Source organism: Rhinolophus sinicus, chromosome 9 (genome assembly GCF_057876585.1).
Source record: "Rhinolophus sinicus isolate RSI-liver-muscle chromosome 9, RSI-T2T, whole genome shotgun sequence".
In the NCBI taxonomy this organism is placed as follows: domain Eukaryota; kingdom Metazoa; phylum Chordata; class Mammalia; order Chiroptera; family Rhinolophidae; genus Rhinolophus; species Rhinolophus sinicus.
Window position 1 is genome coordinate 19,351,019 of NC_142509.1, and position 26,865 is coordinate 19,377,883.

At 49.0% G+C, this 26,865-nt stretch overlaps 1 protein-coding gene and 3 gene segments (V, D, J or C); all 4 read right to left on the reverse strand.

Moving 5' to 3' along the window:
- The window catches only part of LOC109439166 (immunoglobulin lambda-1 light chain-like), a 556,184-nt gene that overhangs the window by 43,853 nt on the left and 485,466 nt on the right, over window positions 1-26,865 (reverse strand). The window lies entirely within an intron of this gene.
- Window positions 1-26,865, reverse strand: part of LOC109439815 (putative non-functional immunoglobulin lambda variable 1-50) — a 364,704-nt gene that overhangs the window by 35,082 nt on the left and 302,757 nt on the right.
- The window catches only part of LOC148757294 (immunoglobulin lambda-1 light chain-like), a 150,457-nt gene that overhangs the window by 22,487 nt on the left and 101,105 nt on the right, over window positions 1-26,865 (reverse strand).
- The window catches only part of LOC141569198 (immunoglobulin lambda variable 2-18-like), a 197,741-nt gene that overhangs the window by 6,514 nt on the left and 164,362 nt on the right, over window positions 1-26,865 (reverse strand). Inside the window, 1 exon segment of the V gene segment in view lies at window positions 1,040-1,073. Coding sequence covers window positions 1,040-1,073 — 34 coding nt within the window.

Here is a 26,865-nt window from a genome sequence, read left to right on the forward strand (position 1 = left end):
AGCATGAGCCTAGCACACAGTGTGGCCTGGAGACCCATGTCTCCCTTGGGCACCTGACTTTGCCCCTTCCCTGGCCTCAGCTCCCCAGTGAGGGCTGGGTCCTCCCAGCCAAAGCCCTGGGGCTCCTTGCAGCTTTTCCCATCTCCCTGCCCCTCATGTGTTGACCCCAGGACCATTACTTAGGCTGTGTTCTTGGGGCTGCTCCCCAGATGATGGGCACAGTGGCCCCACAGCCATCCCAGTACTTCTGACAACCCCTGATTTCACAGGCAGCTGTGTAGCTCCGAGTCCCCTGATCACACCCCCATTCATCCTCTCCTAAATCTAACACCCTGTGGGAGGCTGACCTTCGCAGAGATGGGGCATCTGGGCCCCAGGGGTTACAGGGCCCCAGGGTCAGATGAGTCTCTGCCCCATGGGATCTGCTCCTTTCTGACTAATGTCCTGGGAGGGCCAGGTTTCTGGCCACCTCAGCCCATCTCACTCGTGTCTGTGCGTCCCCGTGTCCTCAAGGCCCTGAGAGCTTCAGCCTCAAGAGAGACAGACCCTTCTCTCCACCCTCCCTGGGCTTCCCCTCAGGCTGACCCTGTGTCCCTGGAGGTTGGGGGTCACAGCCTGTGCCCAGCCTCCAGTGTGGCCCTCCCAGCTTGGATGGGCATCTAATCCTGAGATCAGACTCTGGGGAATGAGGGCTGCCTCTATTCTGCCCAAGTGCCAGAGCCAGCCTCTGACCCCCATGTGGGCATCTGCCCTAGAAGGGGAGAAGAAGCCCCGCTCCTGGGCGAAACCCCAGCCCAGGCCCCCAGGACCTGGTCACGTCCAACTGTTGGACTCTGAAGGTGGGTGCTCCTGCCATTGGGGTCCTTCCTGCTGGTTACCCCGAGACCAACCTTCCTTCCCCAGACCCCTTGTAGAAAGTGGGGGTTGGTCCATAAGGCTGGGAGGGTAGAGGGGAAGCAACCCCCAGATAGAGAAAAGTGACTTTCCTGAGACAGCAGAGGGGTGGGACAGGTTGGAAAGGGTGGTAAGAGCCACTTACCTAGGACGGTGAGCTGGGTCCCGCCGCCGAAGACATACCACGGTGACTGAGGCTCGGACTAAAACGCAATGGGCCAGCACCTGGGGCCTATCCCCCAGAGACCAGTCCAGACCAGGAACCTGCTGAGCGTGACGGGCACAGGGCTGCAGCGGGAGGAGCTGTGTTCTGGGGCAGGGCAAGTAGGCAGTCAGTCCCCCAGAGACCGGGCACACCTGGGTGGGCCCAGGGCCCACATGCATCCCTATGCTCCAGACCCCTGTCCAATGCAGGCACCATCCATGCCTGGGGGTGGCCCAGTGTGTTTTCCCCCTCCCCTCTTGAGGCTAACCATCCTTACTGCTAACAAAGATCTGAGTGCCATGTCTCTTCAGGCAACTGTGTGGTGTGGCTCAGACCTGCCTGACCTTTCCTGACCTCATTTTAAGGCCTCTGGGTGTTTTTCTCCACAATTTCCCATGTTCCATCCAGGTGACTCCCTCCCTGGGCCGATGGATACCAGGTCATTTCTGACTCATGGTGCTCCCACCTGGAGACCCCTCCCCTCTTTGTCTTCACACACCGAGACATGGTTCAGTTCCACCTCTTTCACGAAGCCTTTTATGATCTTTCAGACCACTGTCTTTCCATCCATCCATCCATCCATCCATCCATCCATCCATCCATCCATCCATCCATCCATCTGTCCATCTCTCCAACAATGGCTCCTAACTGTTTCACATGGTGGGACACGATTAGGGGCACCCTGGCTCTCACCCCCACCTTTCCCTGAAACCTCTCAGGTCAAAGCCAATAAGACCCTTGTCTTAGTCGAGTCCAAAGTCCCTCCCCAGTTCCCTGACATCTCTACAACAGGTCCCTCTTTCTGGTGACCATTCTCCCCTTGACATCTGAGATTACCCGTTCTCCCTCTCCCCTTCTCCCCAGCCCCTGCATGGCCGCTGACTCCCAGACCACCACCTAGAATCTTATGCTCCCTGTACTCTCCCACTCTCTCTGCCTCTCACCTACACTGTGCATTTGGATGACCCAGGGGTCTCCCATCCCTATTTCTAGCCCAAACCTCTCTTTTAGGCTCTAGACTCACATGCAGTCTGCCTCCTGAACTCTTCCTGAATGCCCCACAGTCACCTCAAACTCAACAGGCGCCATTGAAACTCCTCACATTTCCCCATATTGTCAACACTTCAGCTGATTTCTCTCCAAGCCAGAGACCTGGAGTTGTCCCAGAATGCTTTCTTCTCATTGAATCACCCACTATATTTTAGAGGTCCTACCATAACACAAAATTCCATCAAAATACTTAGACAAAGAAACAGAAACACCCAAGTGACACTCTAAGAGTTTATGATGGCAAGAATCCTTAGGCTTTGCCAAATCTTATTTTATCTCCCAGTATGGTTAATCTAAATTGGAAGATAACCCGTTGCATTGGGGCCAGCATTTTTTCACCTCAGCAGCCGGGCCATTTGGTCATTGTTGTATTTAAGATGTACACATAAGATATTTGAAATAAAATGGAATATAATAGTAATATAAATTCAACACTCGTTTCTGATTTAATGAGAACAAACATCCAGCCTTTTATTAGGTTAGTAATCGAAGGAAACATTCTTAATTCTCCCAAAACTTATAGCAACAACTTTCACATTTAAAGGCAAAAACTTCTTCAAGGCCAGGTTGCCCACTCTCACTTTTATTATTCAACATTTTCTACAGGTTTTAGCCAATGAAATGAGATCGAGAGGAAATGAGGTGTAAGTAATAGGAAAAAAGAGAGAACATTGTTATTTGCAGAGGATGTGATAGTCTACTTGAAAAAAGCCCGAGACAATCAGCTGAAGAACTATTAGAACTAACGCAAGAGTTAAATAAAGTGACTGAATACAAGAGCAACATGCAAAAATCAGTAGGTTTCCTGTCTACACAAGCAGTAACCATTTAGGATATGAAATTGGGGGAAAATTTACAGCTTTAATAAAAATTATATATAAAAACCTTAGAAATAAGCTTAGAAAATGTGCAAGATTTCCACGAATGAAATATAAAACTCAACTAATGGACATAATAGAAAAATAAGTGAGTAGGGGTCATATCACATTTCTGGAAGAAAATGCTAGGAACTGCAAAGATGTCACTTCTTCTCAAATTGATTCATATATTCCATGAAATTACATACACATCACCAAAACAATGATCTTTGAAAATGAGTGAATTGATTCTAAAGTCCAACAGTAAAAATAATGACAGAGAATAGACATGGATATTTTGAAAAAGAATAGCAATGATGGATTCTTTCCCTACCAGATACCAAAACATACTGTAAAGCTAAAATAATTAAAACAAGGTGGAACAGACACAGGAATAGGTCATTAGACCATCAGACCCACAGAAAGTGATCAGTCAATAGCTTAGTATTTGATAGAAGTTGCATTTATATTCAACAATTACGTGATGATTGGCTCTCCATTTGGAAAATAAATAAGATTATATCCTTACTTACACAAAAATAAACTCCAGACGAAATAAAAACAAACACCAAAACAATGAAAGTACCAGTACCAGTACGAGGATAAAATTGAAAACGATCTTATAGTATTGAAATAGCAAGGCTTCTCCTATGCTTGTCACAAATCAAGGAAACCATAAAGAAAAAGTTAAACCAATCTGACACACAGAAATTAAAAATGGCTTTATGGTGCAAGACCCCATTAACAAAAAGCATAAAACAGACCAGGGAAAAATATTTACAACATATAAACTTAACAAGGGAGTTGATATCTCAACTATATGAAGCCTTGCTACAGATCTACCAGAAAATACAACCAACCAAATAAGAAAACAGGCAAAACTCTGACCGGTAAACTCACAAAAGAAATAAAATCAGTCAGTAAAAATATGAAAAGAAAGTAAGTTTCATCAGTGATCAAATAAACCACAACCACACTCTCCTTTTTGCTCATCAGGTGGGCAAAATAAAAAAAGTCAACAATATCACATTATGCGCAAGGATGTAGAGGAAAGGGCACCACCATTTACCGTAGTGAATGTAAGTTGGAAGAGCCTGTTGGGAGGACAGCTGGGCACTACCTATGAAAATTCCAAAAGCACCTTCTCTCTGATCCAGCAATCCTACTTTTAGGCATCTATCCTATGGTAATAACGTAAGTGTACTTTGTACATGCACACATAGCACATGCACACACGTGGGGATTTCCATTGTGGCATCACTTGTAATTTATATTTTTAACTGGAAACAACCTAAAATGTCCACTACTAGGGGAATGCTTAAATATATTCTGGTTTGTCCAAACTTTGAGGTTGTACAAAGCCATGACAAGATCATGGGGGATCCCTGTGCACTGATACAGAAAATGTCAATAACAGGTTGTTTTAAAAGCTGGTTGCAGGATAATACACAGAGTATGGTTCCATGTTTGAAAAATAAAATCCCAACACTTACTAGATATGTGTGTGTGTGTGTGTATGTGTGTTTTCAGGGATATACACACATAGGAGAAGGAGGGCTGGAAGTTTATAGACCAACCTGACAGTGGCTGTCTCTAAAGAATGAGTTTTAGGGAAAATGGTAAGCAGAAACAATTTTTACTTTAATATACTTCTATGCTTAATTTTTTTTTTACAACAAGTATATGTTACGCTTGTATTAAAAATTATTTTAGAAGATAAAAATGAAATAAATTTTCTTGCAAACATTTTCATAACTACAGATAATTATGAAACGAAATTTAAATTAGGCGAAATCCCACCAGCCAGGGACACACCATTGACATTTTTCTGTATTTTCTGCCAAGCTTTTGAGAATGCACACATGCTTAAAAAACCCAATTGGAAGCATTCTGTACATATCCTTTTAAAAATGGATTTTGCCGTATTATCCGAGGTGCTTCATAAACATAATTTTGGAGGTTTGTGTAAGATTTCTTGTGATAGATGCTGCATACTATATTTAGTCATACCTTTTCGGCTGGATATTTAGGTTATTTCCAGTTTTTTCCCATCATTAATAATGTTGAGCTAATTATTTTTGTTTGTAAACCTTTGGTTACATCTTTGATTATTTCCCCCCCGCCCCAGGATGAATTCCTAGAGGTGAAATTACAGTAGTACCTTGGCTTTCGAACGTCTCCGTTGACAAACATTTCGGTTTACGAACACTGTAGATTTTATGGGTCTATGGTATCATTGGATAGTAAAATTCCTGCTAAATTTGCAGTTTTATGGGTTGACTTTAAAGGTCTGGAACAGATTAATCTATTTTGCATTACTTTCTATAGGGAAACTGTGTCTCAGTTTTTGAACGTTTCAGACCTCGAATGCTCTTCAGGAACAGATTACGTTTGAAAACCGAGGTACCACTGTACATCGTTTAAATAAATATATTTTCTTTTATGACCTGTATATTGCTAAAATGGTTGTGCATTTTAGACTTCTATAGACAGTTCATGAGAGTGCCCTTTCCTCCCCATCAATTTTCTGGTACCATCATTTCAAATTCATTTGTCATTAGAGATCTTGGACCTGGTCGCCGCGGGGACCAGTACTTCCTCCCCATCCCCAAGGCTTAGGCTTTGGCCTCTGCCCCTTCTCCATCCTCTAATCTGGCCTCACACCAGTCTCTGATCTGAAGCCGTTTTTCCAAACAGAAATCTGACTCTGCCAGTCCTCCACTGAAACCTCTCAACAACTCCTTCTAGACCCTAAGATAAAATACGAGGTACACAAGACCCCTGAGGTCTGTGCTCCAGCTGTGCCCCCAGCTCCCTGTGGTGCCTGCACCCCTCACTCTTCTCTCTGTCCTGTGCTGTTCCCTTTGCTTGGAGAGCTCCCATCACCAGTCAGCGCGCCTCCATCGGTAAGACCAGCACGAGCAAACCCTTCCCACCTTACTCTCCTAAAATGGCCCAAGGGTCTGTCCCCATGACTGGACATGACTCCTTTTGTTCAGGTCCACCCACTTTGTGTCCCCAGGCCTGGCACCAGTAAGTATCTATGAATGAGCCAAGGACCTTGTGGGAAGACCTAGCCAAGCTCTTGCCCCTTTCTCTGTGTACCTTGCAGACCACCACTTCTCTTGGACCATTTTGTTAAAACACAGGATATACTGATGAGGTCATAGCATTCAGTCCTGGAACTTTTTCCAGTCCTGGAACTGTAGCCACCTCTTTGGGCCTCGCTTCTTGTCTTTAAGACGGGGATGACAGCAGGACTTTGTGGGGCCATAGAGAAGGAGGGTTTGACCCGCAAATGAATAGTGCTGGCTGGATATGTCCTGCCCTGCCTCTTTGTTTCTGTCCTTCCCCAAGAACCATGGTGAGGCGAGTGAGGCACCAGTCTTAGGTGCAAAATATAAGAGGTGCCAAAAAACTCAATCATTGAGATAAATAATATTCTAACACAATACTAAAAAACAAAAGCCAATGCAAACAAATCCACACTGGATAAAAATATCAACTCTTGAATTGCCAGCTACTTACCTGTCCCTCAGGCTCCAAGGGCTGCTTCCTGCCAGGTCTTGGGACGTTGGGGCCCTGCTCTGCAGTGCTGTCATCAGGGGCAGCAGGCCTTGGGTGCCCACAGCCAGGTCCAGCAGCAGCAGGGGCCAGTGCTGTCTGGGGCCAGGGCTCTGCCCCCTGGGGTCCGTATGGCCCACTTGGCCCGTCCTGGGCCTCAAGCACGCTCAGGGTCAAAGGCATCTCTGGCCTGACCTTCAGTGTGGGCTACCTGGAGGGGGCAGGTGCTGTTGGCAGGTGCCCCTGGTCCTTTTCACTGGCAGTGGCCATCTCAAAGGCCCTGTCCTCTGCCTGGGCCTTCTGTGGTCCCTGCCCACAGTGCCTGGTCCCCTCGAGGGTTGTTACCTCTGGGGATCTTTCTTAGAGTGGCATCTGCCACCTGTCCTTCTGTGGTTGGAATCCAGAGCTCAACCACCTCCCACTGAAACCCCTGTTGGCCCCGCCCCTGGGGCCCTGGCTGGGGCACGTTTCCCCTTCCTCCTGCCCTATTTCTCTGATTCCCCAAGGCTGTCCTCATCTATGGAGCATCTCCCTGGGGCTTGGAGGGGTTGCGGAGGGCAGCCGAGTGTTCAGTGGATCAGGAGTTGTCCAGCCCTGAGTTCTTCATGGTGGCGTTGGGGCTTCTCTTCTGACAAGACCCCAGGCTGGACCCCTGCACACTGCACTGCAGCCAAGCTCGGCCCTTCCTTGGCTAGTTTGGTGAGGCCTGGTTCGTTCCCCTCTGGTCAGCTCACTCGGCTTCTCAGCGAGGCAATGGCCCTGCAGGGAGTGGTCTATACCTCTTACTTAAGGAGTATCATCAAGCTCATGAATGTTGAAACTATCCAGACCTATGCGTAGGTCACTTCTAGGCCTCAGTTTCCTCATCTGTGAAATGGCGAGTTCCCTCTGCAGCAGGGAGGGCCTGAGGATGAATGAGATCATGTGTTAGCTAAGTGCTGGCACATAGCAAGTGTTGAACAAATTACGGTTCCCTGTCCCTGCTCCTCTTACTTTGGGCTTTGGAACAACTCTTGGTGTGTACTTGAGCCAAGTGTCCCTGTGTTACAAGTGAGAAAACTAAGGCTCACAGAAGATGAATGCGGGTGGTTCCGGGAGTGGGATGCAGGTGAGCTGGAATCTAGGAGTGAGCTCATCCACTGCATTTCTAGTCTTCTGTCCCCCTGGAAGGCTTGTGCTGTCCTCCCAAGGGGGCCAAGGTTTGGGTTCGGTTGGGCAGGGGTACGGGAGGGGTAGGCTGCACAGGTGCTATGGGTTGGGTCTGTTTTAAAGCCCAGGAATATAACACACAATACGATGCTGCTGCTTATCTTGTGCTGAGAATGGGGCTGGCTGCCTGCTGAGCTAAGATGATCTCCCCTATTTGAAGATGAAGATTGCTGTTCAGGCAGATTCTGTGTTTTCTTGGTGCCATGCAGTCAAGAGGGCTGGCCCTTGCATGTCTCCAAGGCATGCTTTGTTGATGACAACACCACTCTCTGTGTCTCTGCGGGGTCACACTGCTGGGTGCCTGGGAGAACTCACAGCAGCAGGTTACAGATTCCTGCCTGTCACACCCAGTACCCACCCTCTTGCTTTCTAGTTGCCGTTCTGGCTCTAAGATCTTTCATAAATCCACTCAAGTCCCAAGCTGTAGCCCCTAGAGGTCCCGGTTTTCTGTTTCAGCAACTCTAAAGGGGGCCTCAGTACCCACCAAAGTGACTTCCCTCGGAGGTCCTTTTATAAGTTAGTTGTCTGGCTCATGTTTGGAGTCAGATACCCCTTAACTTTCCTGCTACATTTGGTGAAAATTAGTCGAGCCCTTTCCATGGGATGTGGTAACAGACAAATAGCCTGGAACTATATAACTGTTGCTAGGGATAATGATTGCTGGGAGACAATTGTCTCAGGAGCTCTGTGTTTCTGCATGTCTCGCGAGCAAAGACACTGATTGCCTTTGTGTTGGACCCTCTTTTCAAGGATGTTTTATCGTGGACAGCCTTGGAAGGTAGAGATAATGTCTTGCTCTGGAGCAAATAGTGCTTGCAGGCCAGAATAAAAGATTTAGGGTTCCCAAGCTTAGATGTGCAGCTGTCATCTGGCCCTCTTTACATCCCCCCATGGGGCTCAGAGAACTGGTGTAAGAAGATGCTAATATTCCGGCTGATATTCTTGATGATGCTAATACTCCAGCTACTTGAGTAATACATGGAATAACAGAGTGGCCTTTATCCCTGACCCAGGAGTCTTGTGTCTTCTGCCAGCATCCAGGAGTCTGCAGCAAGCTTACCTTTTAGCTTGCAAGTAGAGTAAAAATCTCAGATCTCCATGGTGCTTGATAATGATATTAATGAGGAGGAAGAGAGAAGTGAAATTGATGATGGTGATGGGGACCTAACGGCTTCACCAAACTCATCACAGCAGCTTTCAAGGAACTCCAGGCGGGATCCTTCCACCCCACAAACACTGCTTAGGCAGCTTCTGAGGGATAAGGTCCAGTGCTGAGGGCTGGATTACACACACACACACACACACACACACACACACACACACACACACACCCCTGGCTATGGAGACAGGCAAGGCACTGAGTGGTAATGGGGGTGCACACCCAAGCAGATGTCAGGCAGGGTACGGGGGCGGGGGCCTTGGGAGGCCTGTGACCCAGTCCAGCTTCTCCCGTTGTGGTGCTTGGTCCACTCCTGCCTCTGACCTTGGGCTTCTGGTACCTTGGGGGCTGGAGTAGTGTCTGCCCTTGGGGGTTTAGGCGGAGGCTGCTCCTTCCCAGCACCCTTATGTAGGTCTGAACTCACCCCACTACCCAGGGCCCAGAAGCCATGGTTTCCCCTGGGACAGCCCCAGGTCCTGGGGAAAAGAAGGGACTGTACCTAAATGCACCCCCCCAGCTGCCCCTCCCCCCTGCCCCTGCACCTGTCATGGCCTTGGGCAGACACCACCACAGACCACATCCTCTTGTGGTGGCTGTGGTCGGAAGTCTGCGTCTGGCTGGACCCTGGGGACCCTGGAAGGATGGCCTGGGCTTTCCCAGCTGGTGCGCTACAGACCTGGCCCGCCCAGGCCTGTCCCCGCCCCCCCCCCCCTGGACATAGATGTGCTGAGGGCTAGATTCAGGCCGGGCCGGAGGCGTCTGGGTCCAGCTGGCCGGCTCGGCAGACCACATGCCCATGGTCCCGGGCTCCTCTGCATCCCGCCCTGGCCCTTCTTTCCTGGAGCAGAGGGCTGTATCCCTGTCCAGTCACTTCTGTCCTGCCCTGTGTCAGCGAGCACCCCCTGCCGCCTGCTGAGCAGTCTCCTGCCCACTCTCCATCCCTGCCTGTGGCTACCATGGACAGGTCTCCCCAGCTCCCTGCTCCCCTTGGTCCCCAAACTCAAACTGCTGGCCCTTCTCATCTCATCTTGAGCATCTCAGTGTTGGGGCCTGGGAGGGGTTCTGAGGAAGTGGGTGACAAAGTATCCATCTAGGGATATGACAAAGGTTCTGGAATCTCTCAGAGTCCTGAGCCAGGGTCTGGCTTTGTGGCTCTTGAGCCCCTTCTGAGGGGTCCCCAGACCCCAGCTCATTTGGTGATCCTGGGAGTGCAGCCCCCTCCAGAAAACAGAAAGAGAATCCTGCTGTTTCTGTAGATATTACAGACTCACCAACCTGTCAGGGATCTTCTAGCTCCTTTACTGATGAGGAAACAGACAGAGACTGTGGGGACAGACTCCCAGAAAGCAGTTTCCAGGCTCTCGGCCTCATATGGAGGGGTGCTGGCTCGGGTGCTAGATGGCCATCAGCTGTGGCTGGTTGGCTGTCAGCTGTAACCATTGAGCCATTGGCCACTAATATAACTGCTGTGGCTACAGAGGAGAGTCGAGGAGAGTAGAGGAGCAGGGTCGAGGAGAGTGGAGGTGAGTCGTCGGTCAGTTGGCAGCAAAGCGGACAGCGGGTCGCATGTCCGGTGAACCCAGCCTCCAGTGAGACCATAGTGGTATGACTTCCCTACCTATGGCTCCGTGGGTGTTCCTTTTGGGCCTGGCCACATCCTGCGTTCTTATATGGGGAGCGGGACCAGAGACCCCGCAGGCCACCCCGCACGACACCTGTGTTCTTGTGCAGGGAGCGGGAGCAGAGACCCCGCATGACTCCCCGCACAACAGAGACACACAGCAACTTGGTGTAAAGACTGTCCTGGGACTTACCAGGACTAGCCAGAGACCTGGGGGGACCAGCCTTCTTGGACATGTGGGGGGACCAGCCTTCTTGGACATGTGGCGGTGCCAGCCGGGAACCAGAAGGGGCTTTGGAAATGTTCAGTGCTTTAGTTTACAACTCTCCCAATCCACTGACTGGAGTGCAGCCTGAAGGGAAGAGACCAGGAGGGGGCAGCAGAGACCAGCAGTAGAGAAAGGTGAAGCTCCAGAAAGGGCGGGAGCTCCTAAGTGGGAGGCAGGCAGCAGGTGGAAGGCCAGGGCAGGGCTCCGCTGGAGTGGGTCAGAGGGTGTTGCAGGGGCAGGACTCTGGTTCTGCATCTTCCCTTGCACCCACCTCAACCCTGGGAGCGGGATCGGGCCTGGGGGAAGGTGAGTGAGGTGAGTCATGCCAGTGTAGGATGGGAAACTGACTTTACTTACAGTTTTGATGTTTTGCATTAATTTTTATTTTAAAAAAATATTGCATTAAATATTATTTATCTTGATTAGTGAAGGTTTTAGGCACCCCTCCTTTAAATGTTGCATGTAAAAAGAGTGTCTTATACGCCTCATGCCTCACTCTAGGCCTGGTTGTGTCTGGAGCTCTGAAAACCTGTTAGTTACCTCCAGCCAGGGGAGGTGAGGGGGTTGGAGTGGGTGTGGTCAGTGCCCTGCAGTTCCTGCCTCACCTGACCAGGTGGGTCTAGATATTTGCATAGCAGATTGACACCTTGCAGGGGTATACCCCACCATGAAGAGACCCTGAATGGCAGGTGGTGGCTTTATAGTAGCCACAGCGCCTATAACTGTTTCACCAGCAACACTCAGCCTGATGGCCCAGTCTGCCTTATTATACTCATAGGAAGCGCTCCGTCCTGATGGCTACTAAAGCTAATGTGATTTCTATTAGATTCTTATTTCATTATTCCTAAAAGCCAACACATCCTCACATTTACTTATAATTACACATGGCATACAATAATAGCTGTCACATTGTATGTTGCAAATTAAATAATGATAGCCTAATGGCTTATCTTGTTTTTTAAAAATGAATATAAAATATTAATTTTAATATTTAAGATTTAAATATTTTAATCATTTAAAATACTCATTTTAATATTGATCTCACCAGATACAGCCTTACATTTTCAGTGATTTAATGATAGTCCTCGAAGTGCCCATTAACATGCTTCCTTGTATTGACAAATAGAGTCAGACAGGTTGTAACAGAAGTACGTCTGAACAGTATAGCTGACAGTGTAGACTTTGCCAATTAGATGACACAGTGGCACTTTCCCATAGATTGAATGATATAAGTCAGCAGTCTCAAGTTTTGAAGGAAAAATATACTTAAAGCCCATGAAAGGGTGAAAGCATTTTCCTCAAAACATATTGTATCAGCAAAGCTACACTGCATTTACAGATATTCTAATGTTTCCCATTCTTTTAAAATATAGGTCTCACACGGGCGCCTCTTAGGAAAAGAGTGGCAGATTCAATGAGTAAGTTCTGGTCAAGGCTTCTTGGTGTATATCCCAGAAACTGAGGAAGTGGATGACAAATGGCTGGGTGACGCCTCTGTGCAGGTGGTCCCCTGGGAAGCTGACTCTGGGATGGAGCAGCTTGTAGGTTGATCAGGGACAGTGTTTGGGCCCAAACCCTGTGCAAGGGATGGTTTGGATGGGCCAAGGGAGGATCAGCTACAGTACATGCTCATCCTCAGTGACCCCACAGGGAGCTCTGCTGCTGGGATGGCCTTTCCCAGCTCTCCCAGGTGGGCTGGGAGGACGGACCTTCACACTCTCACATTGATCTGGCTTTGGAAGCCAGCTGCCCAGGGCAGGAGCATGGCACAGGGTGAGGTGGCTCTCTTCATCCAGGGAGCCGACACATGAGGGCAGGCCTGTCTGCAGGCAGCTCTCCCAGCAGATGGGGCCATAAGCCTTTTATTCCATAATGCGGTCCATCAAACAGTCCTCTTGAAATCAGGTAGTCTCCAATTCTTTGCTTTCAACAAAATGAAGAGTGTGAAATAGAGCTGCCAGCTGGTAGATCATTTAAAAAATGATCTCAGGAATGGTAGGAAGGGCTCAGGTCACCGGTGAAAATATGAAAACAATGAATATTAATCTTAAGCCACCAGCCTAAGGGAAGAGGAGGACACCTGTGATGGGAGTGTGTGTGGGGACGAGCAGAGTCGGTGCCGTGTGGGTGAGAGCCAGGGTGTCCTAGGACACGCATGAGCAGTGGCAACGAGTGGCTCTGGGGTCCAGTTTCACATTCTGTCTGATGGGATACTTTCTTGTAATGAGTAATTTGAGGACAGGATGGTGTGCAGCTATGGGATAAGGGGACTGTGGGGACAGAGCCAGGAGTGCAGTTTCTAGGCTCTCGGCCTCACATGGAAAGGTGCTGGCTCAGCTAGTAAATGGCCATCAACTGTGACTGGATGGCCTCAGATGTGGCTAGTTGGCCATCAGCTGTAACCAGTGAGCCATTGGCGACTAATATAACTGCCGTGGCTACGCTAGCAGCAAATGGGGGCTAGCAAGAAGATGGTGGCTGAGCTAGCAACAGCGGATTGCAGTTAGCATGGTGGATTGAAGCTAGCAAGTGGGGTTGGTTGGCAGAAACAAGTGGACGGCGGGTTGCGGATGTGTGGCTCCTGCTTCCTGTGTCTCCAACCCAGCTGCCAACGAGACTATAGTGGTATGACTCCCCTATCTATGGCTCCGTGGGTGTCCCTTTCTGGCCTCACCATGTCCTGCGTTCTTATGTGGGGAGTGGGACCAGATACCCCACCTGACACCCCGCATGACAGGGTCTCTCCAGGTAATAAATCAGGAGATCTGGGAGCAGATTAGCACATCCACTGCCTGATGATCTCCAGGAAGGTTCTGCTGGGCTGTGACGAGTGAGACACAGGTGGGTTCAGGCACACCCCTGACTCTCCCCATTTACCTGAGGGCTAAAGACGAATGTCCCCCATCTCCATGTCCACAGCACAGTCCTCATGTGGGGACTTAAGCAGCTGCATGTACCTCTCGTTCTGAGTCAGCTCTCTAGGGTCCAGTGTGGGTAACCTACCCCAGCCTTCCTTCATGTCCCACAGACTGGCTGATGTGGCAGGAATACAGAAGATGGGGAGAGCACTTGACAAAGAGGAGGGGCTGAGAGAAGGTGAGTAGTGTTCCCAAAGTCCCCTGGGGAGGAGAGGAGAAGAACAGGACCTGGTGGCCCTAGGTCAGATATAACAACTTCCTGTACAGGAAGAAGCCTGGGCTGGGGGACGGGACAGGGGAAACCCTCAGCAACAGTTTTAGAGCCTTGATGGTCACAGTTTCTGCCTGTCATTCCTCCCAGATACCTGTGGGGGCGCTGCTGCACTGTGACCTGGGGTCTGTCAGGAGCCTGGGAGTGCGGCCAGCTCCCTGCTCTCTTAGGCTGAAAGAAGCTCTGAGGACGAAAAACCCCAGATGATAATCAAGGTCTTTTAGTGATCTGCCCTACAAGTGCCATTAAAATGCTGGTTTTCACGATCCATGCTTAATAAAAGCTACTGCTCAGGTCCATTAGCAGCATCATTACATTATAAGTATAATAATCCCATTACACTGTCAATGATTTACTGAGGAGAGGATCATTCTTTGCTTTCTGTGTGACTCTCCCAACCTCACGGAGCATTAGCTCCGATACAAGTCAGGAGTGAAGATAGAGGAAGTTTCTGTTTTTCGTTTTTCAAAAGTCCCCACTTGTTATTTTTGTCCTCTCCAGTGGCCTAAAACCGAAGGGACCAAGATGAGAAGCCACAGAAATAGGAAAGAAATGCAGCCTATGATACAATATTACCCAGAGATGTGAGACGATATTTCCCTACAGAGGGACATGGTCAAGCTAAGTGTAGACATGGCCGGTCACGATTGGGGTGTTGGTATTTGGCTTCTTTAAGACCTATATTTGCATAAAGCAGTTATTTGTGACAGGAAGCATGAAGAATACAACGCATCTCTTGCATGAGAGGACCGTGCTTGTTTTGTGCCCCAAGGTGCTCAGGTCTGGGTCCTACTTGAGATTGACATGAACTCTGTTCCTTTTCCACTGGAAAAGGGTGGCTTCTGCCCTTATTCACACCAGAAAGTCACCTGCACCTGACTCTCCATGGGCGGCAGGACCCTCTTCCTCCCCTGAAACCCAGAGCGGGATTCACGAGGGTGTGGTCAGACTAGTCAGCATGAAGTCCTCTCTCTTCTTTCACCTCCAAGTTCTCAGGGGACAGACGATCAGAGAGTGGGTCTCTCTGTTGTCACAGGTTGTGCTGAACAGGGGACAAGACTGTCACTTCCTCATGCTGATCTCCTGGGAGGTCTCCACGACCTGAGACTTGATGAGTCCCTTCCTCACTGAGGTCTAAGCACCTGGAAATGGGTCCAGATTTCCTTTTTCAGTGTGTTTTCTCCAGAGAATTAGTTTCTATTTAACTCTGAGAATGTCTGTCCCTTGAAATCCAGTGCCTTGCAGACCCATGTTCACTGATTTGTGGGCTAGGACATGTCTGCTAAGTGGGAGGTTCTGGCACTGTCCTCACCAGCAAAGCTCCCAGCACAGATGATTGACCCTTTTCTGGAAATGCTCCTTCAGTTGCCCTTTCACCTCTTCTACCCGGTTGAGCCCATTTCCACAGCGAATCCTCTTTGTTTTTGTGCAGCAGGAGATCTATGTACCACGTGAGCCATCACTCTCCTCTCATGCACGACACTTGATTACATTGCGACCATGTGATAAGTTTCTATATCATTTTGTCTGATACAAACCTGCCGACAGCCAAGAGTCTCCATAGCTCAGAACACCTTCTAATCCAATGTTTTCTTGTTTTTTTAGATTAGAGAATTCTTATAAGAGTTCTTTGGAGCCAAACCGAGAACTGAGGACATGCCTGGAAGCAAGGCCTCACATGCTCACTAATCCTCCATCATTGATCAGGATAAACAAGTCCCCATGAGGACAGAAAACAGCTCAGAGTCTCCCAGTCCTGGAGGACAAGCACCAAACAGGACGCCTGGCCCTAAAATCTGACTTACAGTAGCTCAGAGGGCAGGTGAAAGTGAGCAGCAGGCCTAAATGACAGGTTTGTGTCCCACTTCCCCATTTGTTTGTGTCACCGTGAGTCACTGCCAGCTGCTCCCACTACCATCAGCTACTGCACAGTAATAGTCAGCCTCGTCCTCGGCCCGGGCCCCGCTGATGGTCAGGGTGGCCGTGTTCCCTGAGTTGGAGCCGGAGAATCGGTCAGGGATCCCTGAGGGCCGGTTGGTGCTATCATAAATGACCAGCACAGGGGCCTGTCCCGGCTTCTGCTGGTACCAATAAGCGTATTTACTTCCAATGTTGTTTCCTCCACAGGTGATCCTGGCCGCCTGTCCGGGGGTCACCGACACCGAGGGCGGCTGCGTCAGCTCATAGGCGGCCACAAAGCCTGCAAGAGAGGAGAAGAGAGGAGGGTTTGAAGATGAAGGACTCCTTCCCACGTGACCCCTTCCTGCTGGGCCTGGACTGAGCTGCAGGGATTGTCAGGGCCCCCACATCGCCCACTCCCATGGTCTCATCCTCAGTGACACATTGGGCCTGACTGGTGGATGGAGCCTTTAAACAAATGAGACTCCCCTCCCTTCTCTGGCAGGTGCAGTCCCCTAGGGCTCACACAGAGCCGTGAGCATATTGGGGGTGGGGGGAGTCATGACCCTCCTGCCCCCACAGGCAGCGCCCTGCTGAGCTCAGAGTCAGGGCCAGGCTTCTCCAAAGCCCTGGGGCTGGGGGTGGGGGTGAGCCTGGGGGCAGCACCTGTGCAGTGAGCCAGGAGGCCGAGGAGGAGAGGGGTCCAGGCCATGGTGAAGGAACCCCAATTCTGAGGCTGAGCAGGTTTCTTCCCAGCCTCTCTTATCCCCTTGTGGAGAGAGCTGCTGGGTATGCAAATCAGCCAGGGTCAGGGGTGCTGCCTGAGGAGCTTTGTGGTTTCAGAGAAGGGCTAAGCCCCAAGGGACACAGAAAGGAGGGGGGCAGCCTCAACCCAGGGAAAGCTCCTCTCCTGCTGGTCTCATAGTCTGGGGCTGACATCTCCTCTCTAGACTGTTTTGGGCCTTCTCTCAGGCTGGCCCCAGCAGAGCTCAGAGGTGACTTGTCTGCATTTTCTGAAGCCACGACACGTGACACTATGAGGGTTAGATAGGGACAGGGGCCTAGCGCTGATCACAGCCCCTGAGTTATAAAGCCCAATGTCAAATTCCTCTAGCAAAATGTTCACATGGAACTTTTAAAGGCCAATTGAGTAGCTGTAAGTTTCTGCCCGTGGTGTGAGCTCCTGGGGCAGGCCATAGGTGCTGTGCCTCAGTATCCCCAATACGCAGTCATGGCCAGGGAGGGATCAGGAGCTTGATGGAAATGCTTGCTGTGTATGAAGACAGTGGGCTGCAAATTGTAGGAGCACCCCAAGTGAATGGTTATTATAACTAAGTTGCCCTTTGTTTTTTATGGAAGTGTAATAAGAAATAAAGTCTTAATTTAGTTAATTAGGTCAACAAAAGTTTATGGAGCAGCTGCTGTGACCCAAGAATGCAGAGCAGCTGTCTGGCAGGACACAGGCATCTCAGAGAAAAGGGTGTGAGAGGGAAACGTGTGATCACAGGGAAGTCAAAGCATCGTGGACGGTGACAACGTTCTATCACGAATGGGGTGGGTGTGTGAGATTGAAGTGCTTGGACCTGTGCCAGGAACATAGACAATTTCTATGCAATTCAGATGAAGAGGTCACGGCGTCAGAACATTTGTACGTTATTGTCAAGAATGTAGAAATAAGTCACACTTTTTTCTTCAGGTGTCAGGTCGTGGTTACTAACCCTCTTGCACTTTAAAACCCTGATGGCCAGGACTTTGGCTAGGGACTCTGCTGCCCCCTGGTGGCTGCTGTGCACTGGCTGTGGAGGCACAGGGGTGTTCTCTGTCCATGAGTGGATTCAGATTCCACTGCTCAGGTCCTGATTTCCTGACCCTGGGACTGCTGGCCCAAAGGAGGAATTATTCTTCTCTACGTGACCTCTGCCTGCCTCAGACCAGGCACGAGTGGCTCAGATCACCCATGAAAACCTGAACCTGCCCATTTGGAGGAAGCGGGTGTTGTGTGGGCCCGGCCTATTGATGGTATTGCTATGAGCTAGAAATGCCTGAGGCTGGCTCAGCACTAATGTGGGAGCCCCCATAGATATTTGCCCCACCAGGGCCACTGTTGTGGCTGGACTGACCCTTGTGATTACTATGACTGTAGGGCCCACTTCACCAAAACCACCAGGGAGCTTTGTGGAACAAGATGTATTTCTCACAAGTCCTGGAGGGCACATACAGTGAGGTCATGGATAGATGTGGAGGGATGGAAAGAGAAAGAGAGTGAGAGAGAGAGAGAGAGAGAGAGAACCTGGGCGTCTGCCTTATTAGGGCCCCAGGGGGGGTTGCCTAGGGTTTCGCAGGTTCACTGTTTATTGGATAATTTAAAGCACAAGAGCAGGAATTTATGGTGTAGGAAGGGAGAAATGGCATCATTTAGAATGCTGGTTAATTAAGTTACCCACAGTTTTCTGAAAGAGGGATTTTCATGGGGGAAGGCAGCCTAGTTGATAAGGATATCTGGTTGCTTTGCTAGTAGCTGTGTCATACAGCTGGCAATATGTTTATTCCTGGTGGATGTCTTTTGAAACAGATGCCTCAGTAATAAAAAGTTTAACGTTAGACACTTAAACTACAAGAGGCAGGGTCCACCTGAGGCATCCTGCACATACCTGAAGGTCCTGGCTTGTCATTTTGGTGGTTCTAGGACTCGGCACAGGGGACAAAGGACTCAGGGAATTGCTTTTACTGGTGTCGTCTGTGGGTGCAGGGCTGCAAAGGGTCAGTTATGGCTACTCCACCAAGACAGAGACAGGAGAACATCCATCCAGAAAATACTTTCTCAGACCCACTTGGGTCTGGCACATTCTATCCTGGGAGTTCAGCATGAAAAAGACACAGTCCTTGCTTGAGAGGAGTTTCCTTCTTGTAGGTTGGGCAGTTCAGTGACACCCTGTGTTTGCATTCACAGCACACAGTCCTACCACCTGTGCATTGTCCCCTCTATTTATTGAAAAGTTGGACCCTTTTCCAGGTCCCTGGCAGCTGCATTGACCATGTGATGCAGCACCGGACCCAGGGAAGTAAGGGTCTGTCAGCTGCATTTCTTTCCATAAATTTCTGTTCTTGCGAAGGAAAGAAACAGACTGGATTTATGCAGCTTCTTTCCTCTGGCAAACGGACGTCACAGTTGGAGGTGCAATGGCCATTCTGAGATGTTAGGAGCAATGAAACAAAACTTCTACAGCAGGAAAGGCAGACTAGAAAGTGAGAACGATCTGGGACCTCATGGAATGGGTGAGAATCTGCAGAACAACCATCTGACTCCAGACTTTTTGTTGCAGGAGAAAAATAGGCTCCTGTCTGTCTGTTCATGCCGCTGATGGTCTTCTGTGTGTTCTTGCATTGAAAGCCTTCTCAACTGGAGTCCTAGCCACAATAATCAGACAAGAGAAAGAAATCAAAGACATTCAAATTGGAAAGGAGTTAGTAAAAGTGTCATTATTTGCAGTATATAGAGAGAACCCTAAAGAGTCCACCAAAAAACTCTTAGAACTGATAAATGAATTCAGCAAAGTACCAGGATGCAAAATTAATATTTAGAAATTGGTTGTATTTTGATACAACTAATAGCAAACTATCAGAAAGGGAAATTTAGAAAATTATTCCATTTACAAACACTTCAAAAAGTAAAATACTTAGGAATAAATTTAACCAAGGAGGTGAAAGACCTGTACTCAGAAAATTATAAGACATTGAAGAAAGAAATTGAAGAACATACAAATAAATGGAAGCGTATACTGTGTACATGGGTAGGAAGAATTGACATTGTTAAAATGCCCATAGTATCCAAATCAATCTATAAATTCAATGCAGTCCTTATCAAAATACCAATGGCATTCTTCACAGAACTAGAATAAATATTCCTAAAATTTATATGGGGCCACAGAAGACCTTGAATAATCAAACAATCTTGAGAAAGAAGAACAAAGTTGGAGATATCATGCTACCTGATATCAAACTATACTACAAGGCTATAGTAATCAATACAGCACGGTACCGGCATAAAAACAGATATAGAGAGCAGTGGAACAGAACAGAGAGCCCCAAAATAAACCCACCTATGTGGTTAATTAATCTATGATAAAGTAGGCAAGACTTACAGTGGGGTAAAAAGAGTCTATTCAATAAACAGTGTTGGGAAAACTGGACAGATAAATGCAAAGAAAAAATGAAACTGGTCCACCTTCTTACTCCATATACAAGAATAAACTCAAAATGGGTAAAGACTTATATGTAACACCTGAACCACAAAAATCGTAGAAGAAAACATAGGCAGTAAACTTTATGACATTGCTCATAGAAATTTTTTTTCTAATCTATCTCCTTGAGCAAGGGAAACAAAAGAAAAAATAAACAAACGGGACTACATCAAACTAAGACGTTTTTGCACAGCAAAGGAAAACACCAACCAAATGAAAAGACAACCTACTAAATAGAAGATATTCGCCATTGATACATCTTATAAGGGGTTTATACCCAAAATTTATAAAGAACTCATACAACTCAACACCAAAAAAAAAAAAAAAAAAAAACCCAAACAATTTAATCAGAAAAAAAAATAGGCAGAGGACAGAATAAACCTTTCTCCCAAGAGGACATACAGGTGGCCGATAGACATATGAAAAGATGTTCAATGTCACTAATCATCAGAGAAATGCAAATTAAAATCACAATGAGAAATCACCTCACACCTGTTAGAATGGTTATCATCAATAAATCAACAAAGAACAAGTGCTGGCGAGGATGTGGAGAAAAGGGAACCCTCACACACTATTGGTGGGATTGCAAATTGGTGCAGCCATTATGGAAAACGGTGCGGATGTTCCTCAAAAAATTAAAAACAGAACTACCACATCATAGGACCCTTCTTCTGGGTATTTATCCTAGAATCTGGGTATTTATCCCACTTCTGGGTACTTCTCCAAAGAAATTTAAAATACTAATTCTAAAAGATACATGCATCCCTATGTTCACTGCAGTGCTATTTACAATAATAGCAAGATATGGAAGCAACCTAAGTGCCCGTCAATAGACGATTGGATAAAGAAGAGGTGGTACATATATACAGTGTAATATTATTTGGCTATAAAAATGAATGAAATCTTCCCATTTGTGAGAACATGGATGGCTCGAGAGGGCACAATGCTAAGTAAAATAAGTTAGACAGGGAAAGACAATTAATACAGAGATCAGACAACTGTGACAGGCAGCTACAGCATAGTGAGAGCCTGGAATAGGCCTCTCTGGAGGTGACTGTGGAGCTGCTGTCAGGATGGGAAGACGGAACCAGTAATAGGAAGTGTGTTTGGGGAAAGCAGAGTCAGTGCCCTGTGGGAAGGTCTGGTTTGTCTGAGGATGAACAACAGTGAAAAATTAATGTGTCTATGATTCAAAATCAGTTCTGCTGCAATGTGATACTTTCTCATAAGAATTTGGGGGGCAGAAGTGATGTGTCATGAGGTGTGGTCAGGGGGAGTTTAGGTAACAAATCAGGGTCTATGGCAGCTGCTTAGCACATACTGGAGACTCCAGGACGATGCTGCTCGATCAGGGACAGATTCGACACAGGTGTGTTCAGACCAGCCTCCAGCCTTGCTATAGATTACCTGGGAGCTGAGATCACCCAGTAGAGGGTTACTAATCCCAACCTTTCACACCTGTACCCACCATGTAGTGATGCCAGGGATTTATGGCGCTGCCTGTACCTCTGGTCCTGGGACATAAGCATGCCCTTCCCCCATTTTCCCCACCCAGAGGGAAGGGCACGCATTTGACAGAGAAGAGCAGGAGATGAGAGAGGGTGAAAGATGTTCCCAAAGTCACCTGTGGAGGGAGAGAGAAGAGCAGGACATGGGAAGTCGGAAACTAGAAAGAACAACCTCTTTTGAGTGCAGTGGAAGGAACCAGGCAGGGATGGGGGAGGGGGAATGGGGAAACTTGAGCCAAAACTTTAGGGCTCTCATTGACACAACTTCTCCCTGTCAGTTCTTCCAGCTGCCTGTGGGGGCGCTGCTGCCCCTTGACTTAGGGCGGGTCAGGCACGTGGGAGGAGAGCCAGCTCCCATCATCCCTTCGGTGCTGATCAAAACCCCCCAGGATCAATACTTCAGATCAGAAGTAACTTAGAGACCTTTTCATGCTCTTTACCTTGGACGAATTTGTGAGTTATTGCTCACATCTCCTGATTTTGTGCAGAAAATATCCTCTATTGAAGGCGATAGTGCCTTTAAAGTGAAATTGTTACTACACAACGGGGGTAAGCAGGAGTCTGAACGGGATTCAGGACACGCTTTATTACTCCCTGGGTCTGTGATTAAAGTTATAAAACCAACAACAATCCAACTCAGCAGGACTGGTAATGGACCAGAATCTTCCAGAAAGAAGGTTTTGTCCACCCTCCTGATAAGGGAATATGACGAGCTAAAGCATTTGCTGAGGGCAAGCGGGATATGGGATGGGTGGGGAGGAGGTGATTATAGACACGAGGTCTGACCACAGGCCTAGTCGCAGAAACGGGACTATAGGAGTAACAAGGATTTCTTCTTTATTGTGGAATGAGTATGTTTAGATATATATTAATTAACGTTTTTTTTTTTTTTATTTCTGCCCCAGTCTCATCCCATTGTCATCCAACACAGGTTGTGTTAAAAATAGTTAACTTTATGTCTTGGTATTGATGTTCCAACTTATTGCACGGGAAATGTGGATCAGCTGGAGAAAATAAACATCAGTGGCAGAAAAACAGTATTTTGCATCCTCTTGTTTGTGGTTGTTCGCAGGGTAGTTTTATCATATTAAATGGAAGCATGGATACGGTTATTCTCTTTAATCTGGAAAATGTGTAGTTTGTGGAAATGTGAGTGGGTTTTATGGTGATCAGGGTGCACTGTGGTGGCTTATTAAGTGCAACGTTGACAGGCTGAACTGTACTTCACAGAATTACTTTCTGTATTTCTGGTTAGGGTGGGTGTGACGAGAGATTCGTGCACAAGATTTGGAGGGTAGAAGTGAGGCAGCACCCACTGTGTAGCTCACACCATGGTTGTGTGTCTGCTGGGTCACGTTGTAGGAGGAGGGGACGGTCCCGATTCCCCTGGACTCACTGTCAGGATGGACCTGACTCTCCCTCTGTCTTTCAGAGCCCAGGGCACCTAGTGCGTCAGGCTCTTTCTCATTCTACAAAATACAAGGAACAATCAGATCTCTCTGGGGACTTTGACGTGCACATTGGGGACTTAGGTGAGAACCAGAGCTCTGTGGGTGTATAGTGGCCTCCTTGGCCCTGGTCACCATGTTGGGGACAGCTGGCCCTCTTAGGTTGGGTTCCCTGGAGGTAGACTGAGATGAAGAATTGGGGGTGTGCAGAAAATCTGGAAGGAAGTGGCGGAGGTGACTCTAGGAAGAAGGAAAAGGTGACACACATGAGGCTATACACAAGACCTCAGGTTCCTCCAGGGCACACTAAAGCAGTCACCTTTCAGTCACACTAATTGAGGCAGGGCCTGGGAACCTTGGCCCCAGGTGGCCACTACACTGACGTCTCTTAGAAGGGCACTAACCTGGGAGGCCTTCTTCTGAACCAACAGCACTTCCCAGGGAGGGCACCTCTGAGAGCTGCCAGGGTTTCCAACAGTGGTGGTGGGAGAGAGCCCAGAGGAGACCTACGTGGACACCACACTCCTTTGCTCCACTCAGAATCGCCAAGTGCCCCATGAGCCTGGAGCTTCAGGCACTTAGCTGAGGAGGGAAATTCAGGCGTCTAATGCTGGTCAGTTGAGTGAAAGAGTGACCCAGTGACCACCACATGGAGATGAAGGCATTGACCACAGGATAGATGTATCTCTCAGTCTGTCCTTCCACTCACGCCTTCTGCCCCCAATTCACACCTAGGCCAAGACAACACCCGGACAGGCTGGTCCTGCCAGCCCTGAATCCACTCCTGTTCCAGCCTCTGCAGCACTGCCTGAGGGCTGGGAGGAGGGGCAACCTGGGGATCTCAGATCTGGGGACCTGCCCATGACTTTGTCACCAGCTCCCTTGGGGCTGTAGGAGAGAGAGACATAGACAGAGAAGGGGGTTTTCATCTCACTTCCCCATCTGCCTGTGTCACTGTGAGCTTTATCACTGCTGTCCCACACCTGACAGTAATAGTCAGCCTCGTCCTCGGCCCGGGCCCCGCTGATGGTCAGGATGGCCGTGTTCCCCGAGTTGGAGCCAGAGAATCGGTCAGGGATCCCTGAGGGCCTGTTGCTATTAGCATAAATGACCAGCACAGGGGCCTGTCCCGGCTTCTGCTGGTACCAGTAAACATTTTTCCTTCCAATGTTGTTTCCTCCACAGGTGATCCTGGCCGTCTGTCCGAGGGGCACCGACACCGAGGGTGGCTGAGTCAACTCATAGGAAGCCGCAAAGCCTATAAGAGAGAAGGGTGGGGCAATAGAAGATGAAGGACCCATTCCTGGGAGATGCCTCCCCTGCCTCGCCAGACCTGAGCTCCAGGGATTCTCTGAGCCCCCCAGGGCTCCCCCTCCCACCATCTCAGCCCCAGGGACCGTGGATCTGGCTGAAGGATGGAACCTCTGAACAAATGAAATCCAGTCCCCCACCTTATCTGGCAGGTGCCGCCCCTCAGGGCTCACACAGAGATAGTGAGCACAGTGGGGATCCTCCCCACCAGCCCCTCACCCTGCAAAAGGTTCATGACCCTCCTGCCCCCACAGGCAGCGCCCTGCTGAGCTCAGAGTCAGGGCCAGGATTGTCCAGAGTCCTGGGGCTGGGGGTGGGTGTGAGCCTGGATGCAGCACCTGTGCAATGAGCCAGGAGGCCGAGGAGGAGAGGGGTCCAGGCCATGGTGCAGAGTCACCCTGGTTCGGCTCCCTGAGGCCTAAAGCTGAGCTTGTTTCCTCCCAGGCTCTCTTATCCCCTTGTGGTGAGGGCTGCTGGGTATGCAAATCAGCAGGGTCAGGCTTGCTGCCTGAGGAGCTTTGTGGTTTCACAGAGGCTCTCACCCCAAGGGACACAGGGAGGCGTGCTGTGACCCCTGCAGACCCCACCTTCAGCCCAGGGAATTCTGGATCATTCTCTGCTGCCATAGTCCGGGGCTGACACGTCCATCACCATCTGTGTCCTGACCTGGATCCTGGACTGACCTGGTCACAGCAGTGCTCAGAGTTGAAGGCTGCTTGCACGTTCCAAGCCCACTGTGCACTGTTAAGACGAGCCATCTGAGCCTTAGGCCAGTGCAGCGTCCTATGCAGGTCACATGTGTGAGCATCACAACCTGAATAAACTGTCACCTTGCTAATGGATCACAGAGTTTTTAATGAGCCACTTAGGTGTTAGATTCTGTCCTAGCTGAGAGCTCCTGGGGCAGGTCATAGATGCTGTGCCTCAGTAACCCCCGTGTGTCCTAAGTGTAGGGACAGATCTTGTCCTTGAGAAAGGTTTCAGGGTGACAGAGTTTTAACACGAGTGGGGTGGGCTGGAGAGGAATGAAGTACCTGGACCTTTGCCGGAAAATAGGCAAAGACTACAAGAACCAGATCTGAGACACGGAGACAGAATTTTACTTCAGTGTCAAAGATGATGGTGTAGAAAACCGACACCTTTTCCTTCAGGTCTCAGGTCTGGGTTAGTAACCCTCTCTACATGTTAGAAATGCTGATGCCCAGGCCCCACCCTAATCTTCAGGTGGCTTTGCCCGGTGGTCTCTGTTGCCACCCTGTGGCTACGCCACAAAGCTGTGAGGCGCAGGGGTTTTTCTGTCCCTGATCCCACTGCTTAGGTCCTGATTCCCTGACCCGTGGACTGCTGGCCCAGGGGAGGAATCACTCTTCTCTGTGTGGTTCTGCCTACATCAGACCAGGCACGAGGGGCTCAGATCATCCACGTAACATGAACAGCATTGTTGAGAGGAACAGGTGACCGGTCCCACATGAAGCATCACTGCACACATCTCTGGGGTGGTGGGTGGTCATGCAAGGGGTTCAGGGGCTTGGATCCAGGGGACAGAGGGCTCTGGACTTCCTTTTACTGGTTCCTGCTGCTGATGGTGAGTCAAATAGGGTGCTGGCTGCTAATGCTCCAGACATGGAAACAGGAGACAGTCACCCAACAAACATGGATTCAGAACCACTTCCATCCTGGGAAATCAGTGTGAACAGGAGACACCCCTGTATCAGAGCCTCCATCATATGGGTGGGGCAGAGAGTGGACACACTTGTTTCGGTGACACAGCAGACAATCGCCCCCATCTTCTACCTGTACCTTGTCTTTCATATTCAGTTAAAAGCCAGACAATTGTTATTGTTAGGTCCCTCTTGCCCTGGATTGATCTGTGGCCTAGAGTTGGTCCATGGATGTATCAGTCAGCGGGGCTTCTTTCCAAGCGACTTTTGCCTTGTGAAGGAAAGAAACAGACCAGATTCAGACAGCTCCTTTCCTCTTGAATATGGTTGTGATAGCTGGAGCTGCGATCCTGAGGTCTGTCTAGAAGAAGAATGAAAGCAAAGCCTCCATAGTAGAGGTGGTGGAACAGAAAGTGAGAAACAGGGCCGGCCTGGTGGCTCAGGTGGTTGGAGCTGTGCTCCTAACGCCATGAGCAGCCGGCAGCAGGCGAGAGCAGCTATGAGTGGCCGACCAACTGCCTCAGCGGGGGGGGGGGGGGGGGGGGGGGGGGCGCAAGGCTCATAACACCAGCATGGACCAGGGAGCTGTGTCCTACACAACTCGACTGAGAAACAACGGCATGAATCAGAGTGGTGGTGGGGAGACGGAATAAGGGGGAGAAAAAAAGAAAAAAAAAAAAAGAAAGTGAGAAAGATCCGGGACCTGATGGAATTGGTGAGTATCTGGAGAACAACCATCTGATTCCAGACTTATTGTTGCAGGAGAAAAATAGGCACCTGT